Source organism: Henckelia pumila, chromosome 3 (genome assembly GCF_033568475.1).
Source record: "Henckelia pumila isolate YLH828 chromosome 3, ASM3356847v2, whole genome shotgun sequence".
Taxonomy (NCBI): domain Eukaryota; kingdom Viridiplantae; phylum Streptophyta; class Magnoliopsida; order Lamiales; family Gesneriaceae; genus Henckelia; species Henckelia pumila.
The window spans coordinates 191,858,216-191,873,214 of NC_133122.1; the positions used below are offsets into that span (position 1 = coordinate 191,858,216).

Sequence of the window (14,999 nt, forward strand, 5' to 3'; positions counted from 1 at the left end):
CTTGAAACTACAGAAAACACAGAACTTGAATCGTACGACGGACAGTGTACCGTCCCTTATTTGACACCAAAGAATACTTGGCACACCTGCTTAAATCAAACCATCCACGAGGAATGTCTGCACAAGCTTTTCATTTTTACATATTAATCAGAGACCCTCAAAATACAGTGTGAACCATATCTGGAAATTAAGTCTCATCAAGATGCTTCCCAAAACAATTACAAACACAAAATGGTATAAAAGGAAGCAAAACAGAAACAAAGAAAGTAAATAAAAGTATTTGCACACTTCCCCTTGACAGGCTACCTAATCATATTCACAGGACCCCAATCATAGGAAGCAGCTCAAAAATGGCAGCAAGCTAGGAAATCCTCCAATATATCATATACTACATCAGGAATCAACTAAACTGAAATCTCAACTTATGCAAAAAGTGTGTAACTAGATTGGTTCGTGGGGGCGTGAAGACCAAAGAGAACTTAAAGCTCGAAGGCGCTGCAAATACTCCCCCAACGCGAGGAGGCCTCGAGCAGCTTGGGGTGGCTCCAGAATACGAGCAATCTGCTGCAGAGTTTCTTGTCTCAGATGATCTGCCTATTTTCAGGATCAAAAGAACAATGAGAACAGTATATGTCAACAGTCTGCATTTTTTAAGAAGGCAGAGTGGGAACTTAATTATAAGGTTGCAATTTCATAGGAATCTCTAAGGTTAGACAAGGGGTCTCCATTCTAAACGAAATCATTATCGGTATACAATTTTTAAAAATTCGGTATTTCGGTATACCGAAAAAAATATTAAAAAAGTCGGTATACACGGTATCGGTATAATACCGTGTATATCGATATTTTTTTTAAAAATAGTTTAACAATGCACGGTATCATACCGATACCGTACCGAATTGCGATATACCGAAATTTTCAGTAAGAACGGTATGGATTTATGTCATACCGAAATTTCGGTACGGTATGCGGTACCGAAAGTTTTGATATGGTATGCGATATTCTTTGAATACCGAAGTATAACGTATCGAACCACCCCTAATTGGATGTCGAATTCGATCTCAAGTGAGTCAAACCGAGCTTGACTTTGGCTCGACATCCTCAAATAACCGCTTAGAGTCGTGAGATAATTTGAACTTGCATAATTTTATGTTGCGCTTGGATAACAAGAATTTCAAATCCACGAAATGTACTTTTGTTATTTAATTTAAAAAATAAAAACATAAACTTTAAGTCAATACCTTTCATATTTGTATATTATTTCATGTTAATTAGGATGGATTTCATGTTAATCCAATAATGATGTCATTTGAAATTTATTTATTTCATATAACTAATTTGTAAATAACTAAGGTATGTTTTTAAGATTAGACCTATTGTTTTATTATTAAAAATAAATCACAGTCGACATCCATTCATGAAAAATCATTCCATCCGAGCACAATCTAAGGTTGTGTATTTAGGTTTTTCCTTGTTTTTTTGGAAAATATATATGTGGAAGAAATTGAAGTGTGATTTTAGTTTTGTAAAAAAATAATATATTATTTTATTAAAAAAACTTTATATAATATAAAATATATTTGTTAGTATTATCAATTTATAAATCTCGATTTTCAATCGTGTATTTGGTATTTTAAAATTTTAAGAATATAACATATTCGCTATTCATTTATAAATTTTAAAAATAAGTGATCATAGATATCACAAAGGTGGTGAAAATTTAAACAAAAAATAGCAATGTGGTCATCAAAATGCCAACTTAATTAAGTTTAATTATTTATATAACAAATAATTTTGATTCTTTTTTCTTATATTGAACAAAAATCAAACAAAGTTTGTTCTCGGTTTCTGTTTCGGTTTTTGGTAGACCTATTGGAAGACCCAAAAAGCAAATAACCCCATTAAAAAAAACACATAATCCCCAACATGAAATTTTAAAACCCAGTGTTTATAAAAATCAAGCGTAAATTCCTTGCAGATGAAGAAATGTGCCTGACTTTTTAAATGTAATTTTTCCCAATTTAAATCAGTTCTGGAAAGAAAATAAAAGTGAGTATATTATTGATTTTATTATGGAGAAGGAAAAGGGGTGTTGGTGTGTAAAATGAAACCAAACATGGCCTATCTGTTTGAAAGGTTTCAAAGCATGCAAGCCTATTATAACTGAAAACACAAGAAAGCACAAGATGTTACCTGATCAACAAACCTTACCAGAGCTTCCAACTTCTCTATGGCAGCAGTAATCTGTGGGAGGTAGTTGCCCTCACCTAGTCGACCAGCGCCAACTGCTTCGGCTACAATGTAATGGAGTTTCTCCATTCCCTGAGACAATGCATCTTCTGCTTGCTGACAATTTTGTCTAAGATTACAAACTTCGAAATGTTGATGTTCGGACATGGGCTCTAGATGTGGCAAAAGAACCTGATGAAGAGTCAAGAACATGATGAATATACTGTTAAGTACCAGCAATTGCCTTAGCTGTTTTGTGTTGTTAACAACTACATGCCACAAAGAATCAAAACTCAAGATATTTGGACCACGGTACGCTGTGAAGTATTTGAGTTTGCATCGATATAAATAGGCTTGAGTTTTAATACACTGGCAAATTTCTGTTCTTACAAATAGAGTTGGGGAGTCATGACCATATATTTGATTCCTGTCATTTGCAAGTGAACAATTATAGGCCCTATACAAAATATCAGATATAAATTGCACTTCTACTGCCGCTTTTGTTATAGACTTATAGTAGCAAGTCCTCGATCCTTATACACGTACTTTCTTGAAAGCAAAAACTCGAGGTGTTTAAAATGGGCTTAGTATTCTAACAGTTCAAAGGCATGTTATCCTCACCTTTAAGAGTTCCGAAGGCCGAAAACCCCCAATCCAAAAGAAGAATCGTTCAGCCGATGTTTTCCACATGCCAGACATGAGATAGAATACATCTGTCCTAGCAGCTGCTGCTTTCATTTCAAAGAGATCAGCATAATGCTTTAATCCACGCTTGACAAAGATCGACAGTTCCATATCTCCAACATTTGATTGTAAAGCATTTCTTAAATCGGAGATTTGTATGTTTTGTTGTTCCACCCAGTGTCCATACTTCATCTCAAATGCAGTAATACCTTCATGTTCAAAGAAGGGAAACCAAACATTTGGTTAAGGAAATAATTGAGCTAGATTTAGCACACTTCAGTGCATGTTATTATCACAAACCTGGGTTTACGGTTTCGGAGTAGCCTATCTGGCTGGCATCTAAACCACCACCTGCACACAAACCCTGCAGCAGAATCAACTCCCTTTATGTGTTGTTTGGCTCGAACTTTCAGCAATATAGATGAAAGTGCAAATGAGAGTGCTGAGTTTTTATCTTTACCTGTTGTCTGGCCCGGTCGAGCTCTTGCTCTAATTGAATAAGTTTTAATTTACTACTTTCTAACTGCTGCACATAAGCCTACAAAATAAAATTTGTATCAGCCTAATACCTTTTTACGAAGTCGAATTTTGACATATCCTTTTTGACAAAGTGCAACATTGCAATTTGCAATGACATACTGATACCTTTTTACGAAGTCGACTTTTACGAGCAGCCTCACGGTTTTGAGCTAGACGTCTCTGTACCTGAAATGATACTTAACTCAGTTTTGGTGGCCAATAATGAACAAATTTAACATCGACATAACAAATTTAATGATACAAGAGAATCTAGAGTTTAGAAAATGATAGAACAGTCTACGAGGGGGCGGGCAAACTAAATTAGGTGAATGAATACTAAATACTCTGTAAATGACCCATGCAACAAGAATGTTTGATGCCTTGTTGAAACAAAACCAACAAAAACAATGAGAAAAATAGAATGTCTACCTAGATTTACCTTATCAGGTCGTCTACTCGTTTCTTGATCATATTTACTGGAGGGTCCAACGGTTCCGTGTGAAGTCTCCTCTGACTAGAAATACAGATAAGAAGCAAGTTAGCATATATGTGGCACAACCTTAGGAACTAGTCGATCGATACATAGTAATGGCATTCACAAGATTGAACAGAACCTGATTGTCCATCTTGCCTTCTATCTCTAGAATCATTGGTGGAGATGTGTCTTCACGGTTGTCCTCTTTGAAATCTCCCCACATAGACATTTGATGGATAGGCTCAAAAATGCCCATCCGTCTCGAGGGAACAAAATGGGTTGATGTAGAATTCATTTTATTTCGACTGTGTATCAATTTAAACTCAATCAGGAACTACCTTAATTTAATTGCTGAATCAACAAGAAATAAGAGACATATAGTCTAATTTAACTACATCTTACAATTGTAAGGACATCGAAAATAGAAAAAGAACAGAATAAGCGGCTCAAGTATGGAAACGAACACCTTATCCAAGCTCAAAAAGTGTACCTTTTCTCAATTGATCTCTCATTTTCAAATGCAAGTGACATTATTGGCATATTGATTGGTTCTATCGACTCCTCGAAAAGAACGTTGCATCACATTAATTGATTAATTAGTTAATCTAAACTATTGAGGAATGCCAGCTTCATTTGGAAATCTCATGAACTTATGCTTTGGTGAAAGGAATCTAATCTAATTTAATCTAATATATGAACTCTTGAACTGGCTAGCGCTGAGCCCTTTATTCCGGTCTGATACTCCAAATCAACCAATGATCTACTGAATCTAGTACTGAAGTCCCATTTCAAAGAGCACACAATTCCTTCCAGCAAAACATTTCTTGCACAATATTCTTACGATTCGAAAATCATACTCCAATAGCAATTAAGAGACCTTTATATCTTGTATGTCGTCAAGATTATTCAAAATATCTCGACTGGGTGACGAATATCACAGCTTCCTAGAACAAAAGGACGCTTAATGGAAGCAGACGAGGATCGAAAGCCAAAAGTAAAAGACCAATAATCTTTATTGCCCTTCTACATAAAAGGGAAACAAAAGAAAACCTGTCCTTGTATGGATTTTGACGCAGTGGATAGTTCAACACGGTACTTAACAAGAACATTCAATCAAAACAAGAAGACCACAACCATGTGCAAAGAATCACGCACTTCAAAAGATGCATAAAATATCATCACACAAGCTAAGGTCAACAAGCGATTGCACTAATTACTGCCCAGTTCCTCCCAAGTTCGACTCTTTTTAGATGAAGAGAGTCGGAGAGATCGTGCTTGAAGGAAAAAAAAAAAAAAAAAGGTAAGATATCATCTCTCCTAATTTTCGTTATTAAAAGAGAGATCAAGCATCGAATATCACCAATATAAATTCTTTAAGACGAGAAAAAAGGGAAAAGACTGAACGAACAGAAGAACTCAAATCAAACATCAGCCCAAGAAAACTCCATCCAGCATCCAAACAAAAACAAAAAAAAAAATTAATATCTCAAACCATTTTATTCTTATCAAGAAATAAGATACCTCTAGCTGATGGAAAATAAAAAGAAGGGATTTTGATGAGGGAGCTTCCCGCAGAATCAGCAGCTCCCTACAAGAAATAAAAATGGCGTAAAACCCATTGCAGTGATGCAAAGGCCATCTTCCAGGTGAAGCTCGCTGTTGTGAACAAGAAATAAGAAGAATCTAATCTGATGGTAAACGCAGCATCTCTCCTTCAAATATTTCTATTTAAATGCCTCTTTTTTCAAATATTATATATATATATTGTAAATTACCATGCACTACTCACTTATTACTAAATAGAACTTAACGAATTTGCCCCTTAATCTACAACCTTTTGCTACTTGGTCCCCCTTACTACTACAGTTTTGTAGGGTCGAAATTCCTAACTGTTTTTTATGATTTGAGAATTCACAGTCGTTATTGTTTTTTTTGCACAGAATCATACGTATTTTGATTTTTAGACTGAGGACACAAATACTTCAATCTTTACAATTACTTCAATTTTTTTCAATATTTAAATTTGAGAGGAATAATGAGGAAACAAAGTGAGTGTTTATTAGATGGTTGATTGCGACGCATGCACATCATGTGATAGAATCGCCATTAAAACGTAAATCATTGAATGAATAAATGCTACAAATAATATATATATATATATTGATATTATTAGTGAGGTGGGGAAGTTGTACGTACATATGTGTGTTTTATCACAAAGTGGTATGTATCTAAATACTTAAATTTAATGGCATAATAGTATATATATTATATAAGTTTGTTTTGGTTTTTCCCACTAAGAAAAGAAAAATTGATACAAGAAGTAAGCAAAACTGTATTGTAGTGTGTTGTGCGCACCAGGTCACTCTCACTTATACAATTTGCTCGCTTGCTTGCCCCTTCGATCACCTCATCATGCAAATCATTCCCCACCATCCGACATTAAATTAATCATTATAATTAATTACTTATACGATATTTCTCTTACAGTAAATTTTAAAATATGTTGAACATTATTTGTCAAAGTGATATTCAATATCTTTTTTAAAAAAAGAAAAACGTAATAATAACGTGAAAATAAGAATATTGAAATGATATATAGGATCATTGAATTTTTTATTTTTATTTTTACTTTTGTTCGAACGGCTATGTGTTTAACAATGATTCATTGGTTCTGATAGATTGTTCTTGATTGAGAACCGATATATGTCTTGGACTGATTATATATGATTTATCAGTCTATGGTAGTATTTGAGAGAACTTCTATAAATTATTTCTCAATTTTTTATTAAAAAAATATTGAAATATTTCCTAGAAGCTCTACAAAACACTACATATATATGTTTATATCAAAAATTAATATATATCCTATATATCAATTAATGTCTCCCCTTTTTATGCAAACAATTAATAAAGATATGTTATTTAACTGACAATTCTCTTTCTTTTCGGTTCTTCTTATAAGAGTGATGTTCAATATGGCAAGTTATTCGAAGCAAATTTGTCATGACTAATGTGTCTTTCTTGAGCGTCCTTTTGACAAAATGAAGTACTCTTTAAACATATTCTATTGGTTCTTCTGCTAAGCTTGAATCTCTTCTGAAATTGTACGTGAGTTGAAGAACCGATGAGATTATTTTTCCACACAAAATAATAATAATAATTGAAAAATAATTTTAACAAATAAAAGTAGGATGCCCTAAAACCCCATAGATTGGGAAGACAAAATTATATAGAAGGGCATATTAATCTTATAAAAATGTGCAATAATTTTGTGATATAATACAATAAAAAAAATATATATATTAACAAGGTTTTCTCTTTAATTTAACAAAGAAATGCATATTATTGTAACCTAAATCATGTCAATATAATGATTTAAAACTAATTTATTGTAATGTGGTATTAACAAAATAAATTTTAGTACCATGAAATGAGTTTCTTAAAAAATTACACTTTTTATTTTATTTAATATTAGTAATAATCTCTTATTTGAAAACCCATCAAGTAAATTTTAATATAAATAAATTAAATTATTTTTATAAATAATATATTTTATTTTTTTCTAAATCTAGAATTTCAAAAATATACCATTGGTTTATAGTAATTTGTGTTTTTCTATATTACTGTGTGATACCAAAATATTATTCAGGTATGTATGTAAATTAAATATCTATTGATCATTTGGACAATATTTTATATATGCAGGCATTCAACGACAATATCGTTATTATCTATAACACTTTGTCATTAATTTTTATTATACACTGTAGTTGAAACATGAGATTTTTGTATTCACAGTACCCCCTATTTATTATATTCAGAACTTGCCTTCTTTATTAATTAAATAAAAAATTATAGTTTGCTTAAAGGATATACGTGTTAAATTCATTAAATATCGAGAAGAGAAGTGAATACAAAAAAAATCCGTTTAAATATTTTAAAACTCATGACTATGAATTAAATATATATTTATATACCTAAAAAACATGTAGTTAAGGTATATTAAATATTAATGATGGAGAGGGGGTAAAATGGGTGGTTGAAAGGGATGACGCGATGAGCATTGAGCTTTAAATTATTGTTGTTGTCATTTCGCGGGAAGTAAAGTTTGTGTCGGAAACAAACTATTATATGTAAGTCGTTTTCAACTCAAAAGTTTTTTTTTACATCAATCCTAATATTTTTTATTTATTTATTACATAATATAGCAATAATGAAGCTTGTTAATTAATTATATGTTACATCTATCTATAGATGTGTATTTTGTGATCGACGGGTTACAAAGATGCAAAGCAAAAAAAAAAAAAATATATATATATATATATATATATATATATATATATATATATATATATATAAATTGAATTAATGGTGTGTGCTAAGCCTCGGAATAAGCTACAAATTTGCCAACTAATGAGCGGTCCCTCATCTTACATAGGTATGCACGATTCTTTTTGGTACTTTGTACTTATTAAAAATCTAGTAAAAGTGTGTTTGTTAGGTCATAACTATAAAAGGAAAACTCAAATCCAAAAGACTAGTTTATTTATATATATATATATATATATTTTGAGAGTTTATATATATATATATATATATATATATATATATATATATATAATGTGTTGAAATGCAGAAAATATAACTTCTAATACAAGAGTTTGTGAGTTCCGATTTGATCTTTCGTCCTAATTTTTTTGGTTAAGCGTCGAAAAAATGTAAACTAGTATGAGAAATAAATGACAAAATATGGAACGAAAGCACTGAAAAAAACGGTGTACGTGGTTGGTTATGTAAAATAGGCAGTGTTGTCCTTTGTGTGGTAACACCACAGACAACACAGTGCAGCGGAAATTTAAAGCGTAAATAAAACACAAGTAAATAATTTTGCACGAGTATAAAAACTCGTGCGGGTGCCTTAGGGCTAAATATTACTAGTAAACGTAAGATCGGTCTTACAAAGCAATCCTAATAATTTTACGAAAAGTCATTAAATCCTAAATTTCTCAACAAGTTGAGAAATCAAACTTGCATCCTAAAATACAACAGAGACAAAAGAAATTGGATGCAACTCCCGTAGCCTAAATTGAAGAGACAGAAAAGATCTTCAACAACACAGTTCCCACAGTGTTGTCTCTGATGTCTTCAACACGAACGGCAACACGGGAACATGCAACAACGATGGTTGCAAACCTTGCTTCAGAATTCTTCAATGGAATTCTTCAGAGTTTGCGCAGAGAATTTTTAGTAACCCAGATACCATTTTAAGATAATAATATGTTAAACATGATTAAGAGTTGGTATTTAACCAATTTCGGAGTGTTATTGGACTTCAGAAGTAAAATTTGGGCTTTTTCATTTTGGGCCGGATAGTAAGTTCCGATCCCGGATAGTAAGCTCCGATCCCGGATAGTAAGCTCCGATCGGAACGGAAGCTCCGATCCTGGAACGGAAGTTCCGATCCCCAGCTGTAAAAAATGATCGATGACTCAGTCGCGAGTTTTGACAAGTGTCGGTCATAGAGCAGATCGGAAGCTCCGATCGTAGATCGGAAGTTCCGATCCTGGCGTGGCAGACATGCACGCAATGAGCTGGATCGGAAGCTCCGATCCTGAAATCGGAAGTTCCGATCCTGGCCGAGAAATTTGGCTATAAATAGGGCCGTTCAGAGTTCATTTTCAATTACGAATTCCCGAGTTTCCTTTTTTCAGTTATATAGTGTGAGATATACACTTGAGGGCCCTATCGGTTATAATAGAGGTTCTGGAATAACCAAGGTGTGGTTATAGTCATCCGGGACTAGCGACTCCAAAGGGCTAACTACGGACGAAGGTATGGTCCGGGAATCTATTTAAGTTTTGGGAGTACTTATTAGCTTAGTTAAGGCTTATAGAATTTATGTAGTGATACGGTGAACTTTTGAATATAGGCTTGGAACCTAGGATCCTATTATACTTGAACTAGCCTAGAGGTACGTACACATTGACTGAGATTGCCAGCGAGTATACATGTTTATATGTTGCATTTATTTGGCATTATTATATGGCATGATGTATGTTTTACCGTTTTCTATACTCATATGTCATGTGCATATACACATTGAGTCTATACCTTGTTATACCTGATTATAGAGCCGCTCAGCTCTATACTCGATAGTCTGTCACTGAGAGTACCGCGACGGCGGGGGCATTTATGTCTGTCTACTCTGGTGTACTAGACGAGTGTGGTTGCATCCAGAGGTTGATCCGTGCGGTGGCAGCACTCATATGGCGCCGGTTCTGAGCATGACTTTTCAGATGACCCTGTACCAGTCATCATGTTGCATGCATTATATACATATGTTTACTCATGTCTATGTACTGAGCGTAGCGCTCACGTCCTAGTTGTTATCTTGGACACCCTATTTCATGGGGCAGGTCGCAGGATGGACGGAGCTGGTAGTTCAAGGCAGGACTAGGGAGCAGGAGCCTTGAGGATTTTATTATACAGCAGGATTCGATATAGCTGTATAATGTTTACTGTTTAAGATTTTGATTTGGTTGTATCACTACAGATTTAAGCCTGAATTATATTACTAAGCTGATATGTAATTTATAGTTAAGTTTCCGCACGTTTTTACTCTGTTAAGTATATTGCTGTATTAAGTTTAATGCATGCTATTAGTTGCCAGTTAGTAGGTGATTCCATGCAGGGTCACTACATTTTTGGTATCAGAGCATGCATAGATTTTGGGATTTAGTTTAGTCTTGAGTAATTCTTGCGCATTTGGGATTTTAATGTGCAATTCTTTTCAGGATATGGCTGACGAAAGTCACGGTAGTGTTGGCCAGGGAGGTGGTCATCATCATCGTCGCCATCATCATCAGGATGATCAACATCGTCCTCATGAGGGTCGACGTCGCTATACTATTAATAAGTTCATGCAGGTAGGACCGAAACCCTTAGTAGGAGGCGAGAATCCTGAACAAGCTAGAAGCTGGATGTCTAAACTTGAGAGCACGTTCCGAGCTTTCGAGTGTTCTGAGAAACAGAAACTGGAAGTTCTAGAATTCGTTCTAAAGGATAGAGCACGTTTTTGGTGGGATGCCAAGGTTGCTCAGGCACGTACTGAGAGAGGACAGGTGACTTGGGGGGATTTCTGTCGGGAGTTTCAGAAATTATATTTTCCTCCGGCTGTTCGCCAAGCACGATCTATGGAGTTGCTTACTTTGAGGCAAGGATCAATGACTATTGATCAGTATCAGCAGCGATTTCTTGATCTGCTACCTTTCAGTCCCCATATCAATGAGAGTGATGCGTCGAAATATGATATCTTTTTACAAGGTTTGAACCAAGATATCTACTCTCAGGTTGTCGTCTGTGATGACCCGGTATCTTTTGAGACTTTGGTGAACCGTTGCCGTCTTGTGGAGACTAGCAACAGGCGTGCACAATTGATGATGCCAGCACAGCCTAGTGGATCTTTTGAGCCTCGAGCTCAATCTGTTGTGCAATCCGGACCTACGTCTTCTTCTACTCCTACTACTTCATCTGGATCGCGTGGTTCACGAGGTATGTTCCGTTTTGGGAAGAAGAAGAAGAAGGATGAGTTTTGTAGCCACTGTGGTGGGAAGCATCCTGCAGCTTCATGTCGGAGAGCTACTGGGGCTTGTTATATTTGCGGTCAGCAGGGACATCTGCGGAGAGATTGTCCTCAGCGCATGGGTTCTGCTAGTGGATCGGGATCACAAGTTGGATCTCAGGCTTCTATTGTTCCACGTCAGCAGCCAGCACCACAAAGTTATTCTGGTTATCGTCCCCAGACTCAAGGGCAGGTGTTTGCACTGTCTCAGGAGCAGGCTACTGAGGGAAGCGATCGCATGTTGGCAGGTAACTTCTTGTTATGTGGTATTCCTGCACTTGTATTAATTGATACTGGAGCATCGCATTCCTTTATTTCTAGTCGCTTCGTTAAGAGACATAGATTACCTTATGTATCATTAGATATGGATTTAGTTGTATCTACTCCGTTGGAGCAAGAGATAGTAACTAAGCGTCTAGTGATGGGTTGCCTTCTGGAGTTTGAGGGTAATGTGTTAATAGCTAATTTGATGATATTAGCGATGGCAGATTTTGACTGTATCTTGGGAATAGATATGCTGACTTTGTATCACGCTACTGTGGATTGTTATCAGCGTCTGGTACAGTTTCATCCCGTTGAGGGTGATAGCTGGTACTTTTATGGTGAGGGTGCGCGACCTCCGATGCCACTTGTTTCGGCTCTGAAGGCATGTCATGTCTTGGAGTCAGGTGGGGAGGGCTACCTCATCTATGCAGTTGATATGTCCACGAGTAGTACGGGTATTGATCAGCTACCGGTTGTCAGCGAGTTTCCTGACGTATTCCCTGATGAGATTCCTGGTTTTCCTCCGGTTCGAGAGGTTGAATTTGGTATTGATCTAGTACCAGGAACTACGCCTATATCCCGAGCATCTTATCGTCTGGCACCGTCAGAGATGAGGGAATTGAAACAGTAGTTTCAAGATCTGCTTGATAAGGGATATATTCGTCCGAGTGTTTCTCCGTAGGGAGCACCTGTTTTGTTTGTCAAGAAAAAAGATGAATCGATGCGATTATGTATTGATTACAGGCAGTTGAATCGTGTCACCATCAAGAATAAGTATCCTTTGCCGCGGATTGATGATCTGTTCGATCAACTACAGGGTACTTCTATTTATTCGAAGATAGATCTGAGATCTGGATACCATCAGATGCGGGTACGAGACTCAGATATATCTACGACTGCTTTCAGGACCAGATACGGGCATTATGAGTTTCTGGTGATGCCATTCGGTTTGACGAATGCACCGACAGTCTTCATGAATCTGATGAATCAGGTATTTCGAGATTATCTGGATAGATTTGTCATCGTCTTTATAGATGATATTCTTGTCTATTCTCATGACAAGGATGAGCATGCACAACATTTGAGGATTTTTCTACAGACGTTACGAGATAAGCAGCTATATGCGAAATTGAGCAAGTGTGAATTCTGGCTTGATCGAGTAGTGTTTTTCGGTCATGTGATTTCTAATGAAGGGATATCTGTTGATCCTAGTAAGATAGAGGCAGTGCTGAACTGGTCTCGACCGACGACGGTTGCTGAGATTCGTAGTTTCTTGGGTCTAGCGGGATATTACCGTCGGTTCATCGAGAATTTTGCACAGTTGGCAAGGCCTTTGACTCAGCTTACACGGAAAGATATTGCCTTCATTTGGTCCTCGGATTGTGAGGAGTCATTTCACGAGCTGCGTAGACGTCTTACTACTACACCTGTGTTAGCTCTACCTTCTGGATCAGGAGGTTATATTGTCTATACTGATGCCTCTGGTCAGGGGTTGGGATGTGTGTTGACACATCATGGACATGTTATTGCCTATGCTTCTCGACAGTTGAAGACGCATGAGCATAACTATCCAGTGCATGATCTCGAGTTAGCCGCCATTGTATTTGCGCTCAAAATTTGGAGACATTATATTTATGGCGAGAAATTTGAGATATTTACGGATCACAAGAGTTTGAAGTATTTATTCACTCAGGCAGAGTTGAATATGCGACAGAGACGCTGGATGGATCTCCTAAAGGATTATGATTGTGAAATCAAATATCATCCAGGTTCTGCTAATCTTACTGCTGATGCCTTGAGTCGGCAGGTGAGACTGTCTGCACTTCAGACTAATGAAATATCTCATATGATTCAAGAGTGCTGTTCATTGAGTTTTACGCTCAAGCACAAGAAAGGGAGGAATGAGATTCATTTGTATACTATTCTATCTGAGCCAGCATTGTATTCTCGGATCAGAGATGCTCAGATATCTGATGTTAAGACTCAGCGATTGGCACGTCTAGCCAATGGAGTTAATACATCTGGATTCCATTTTCAGGCAGATGGTTTATTGTGCCTATCCAATAGAGTGGTTGTACCTAATGTTGCGGAGCTCAGGAATGATATTCTATCTCAAGCTCACAGGAGTCGATTATCAGTTCATCCTGGAAGTATGAAAATGTATAAGGACTTGCGAACTAGATTCTGGTGGAAGGGAATGAAGCGAAGTGTTTATCAGTTTGTTTCGAGATGTTTGGTTTGTCAACAGGTCAAGGCTGAACATCGACGACCAGGTGGATTACTGCAGAATCTTGAGATTCCCGAATGGAAGTGGGAGCACGTGACTATGGATTTTGTTACCCACTTGCCTATGACTTCACGTCAGTGTGATGCTATCTGGGTTGTCGTTGACCGTTTGACAAAATCAGCACATTTCATTCCTTATAACCAGGAGTATTCTTATGATCGCATGGCACGCTTATATATCCAGGAGATTGTGCGATTACATGGGATTCCAGTGAGTATTGTCAGTGATAGAGATCCGCGATTTACTTCACATTTTTGGGGTAGTTTTCAGCAGGCGTTGGGTACCACTCTGAGTTTGAGTACTGCATATCATCCGGAGACTGACGGGCAGTCAGAGCGCACTATTCGTACGCTGGAGGATATGCTACGTTCTTCTGTCATGGATTTTGGCTTATCTTGGCAGGACCAGTTACCTTTGATTGAATTTGCCTACAATAACAGTTATCATCGTAGTATTGATATGGCACCTTTCGAGGCATTATATGATCGACGGTGTCGTACTCCGTTATTCTGGGATGAAGTCGGGGAACGGCAAGTCGAGGGTCCTGAATTGGTGCAGCAGATTGTAGACAAGGTAGATTTGATCAAGCATAGGATCAAAGTTGCTCAAGATAGACAAGCCAGTTATGCGAATATTCGCCGCAGGCCACTTCAGTTTGAGTCTGGTGAATATGTTTTTCTGCGAATATCACCTTTCAGGAAGGTGATGAGATTCGGTGTGAAAGGCAAGTTGTCTCCTCGTTACATTGGGCCTTTCCAGATACTGGAGAAGATCGGAGATGTTGCTTATCGTTTGGCTTTACCGCCATCTCTTTCCAGTATACACAATGTTTTTCATGTGTCGTTGCTTCGACAGTACATAGCTGATGAATCTCATGTGATTCAGTCTACTGATATTCAGCTAGAGCCAGATCTGTCTTT

General features: G+C 36.7%; 1 protein-coding gene across 2 annotated transcripts; it reads right to left on the reverse strand.

Moving 5' to 3' along the window:
* Nucleotides 1-28: 28 nt before the first annotated feature.
* On the reverse strand, nucleotides 29-5,566 carry LOC140886268 (transcription factor TGA1-like). 2 transcript variants are annotated; one of them, XM_073292793.1, is made up of 9 exons: nucleotides 5,429-5,566; nucleotides 4,047-4,212; nucleotides 3,872-3,946; nucleotides 3,559-3,618; nucleotides 3,374-3,451; nucleotides 3,214-3,277; nucleotides 2,851-3,122; nucleotides 2,212-2,421; nucleotides 29-594 (listed from the first exon to the last, which is right to left on the reverse strand). In XM_073292793.1, exons 2-9 carry the CDS (start codon nucleotides 4,200-4,202, stop codon nucleotides 442-444), a joined length of 1,068 nt encoding a protein of 355 aa, XP_073148894.1. In that variant the 5' UTR covers nucleotides 4,203-4,212; nucleotides 5,429-5,566; the 3' UTR covers nucleotides 29-441. The 2 variants fall into 2 exon arrangements, with proteins under 2 accessions (XP_073148894.1, XP_073148892.1); XM_073292791.1 differs by having other exon boundaries at nucleotides 2,194-2,421.
* Between the last annotated feature and the right edge of the window lie 9,433 nt (nucleotides 5,567-14,999).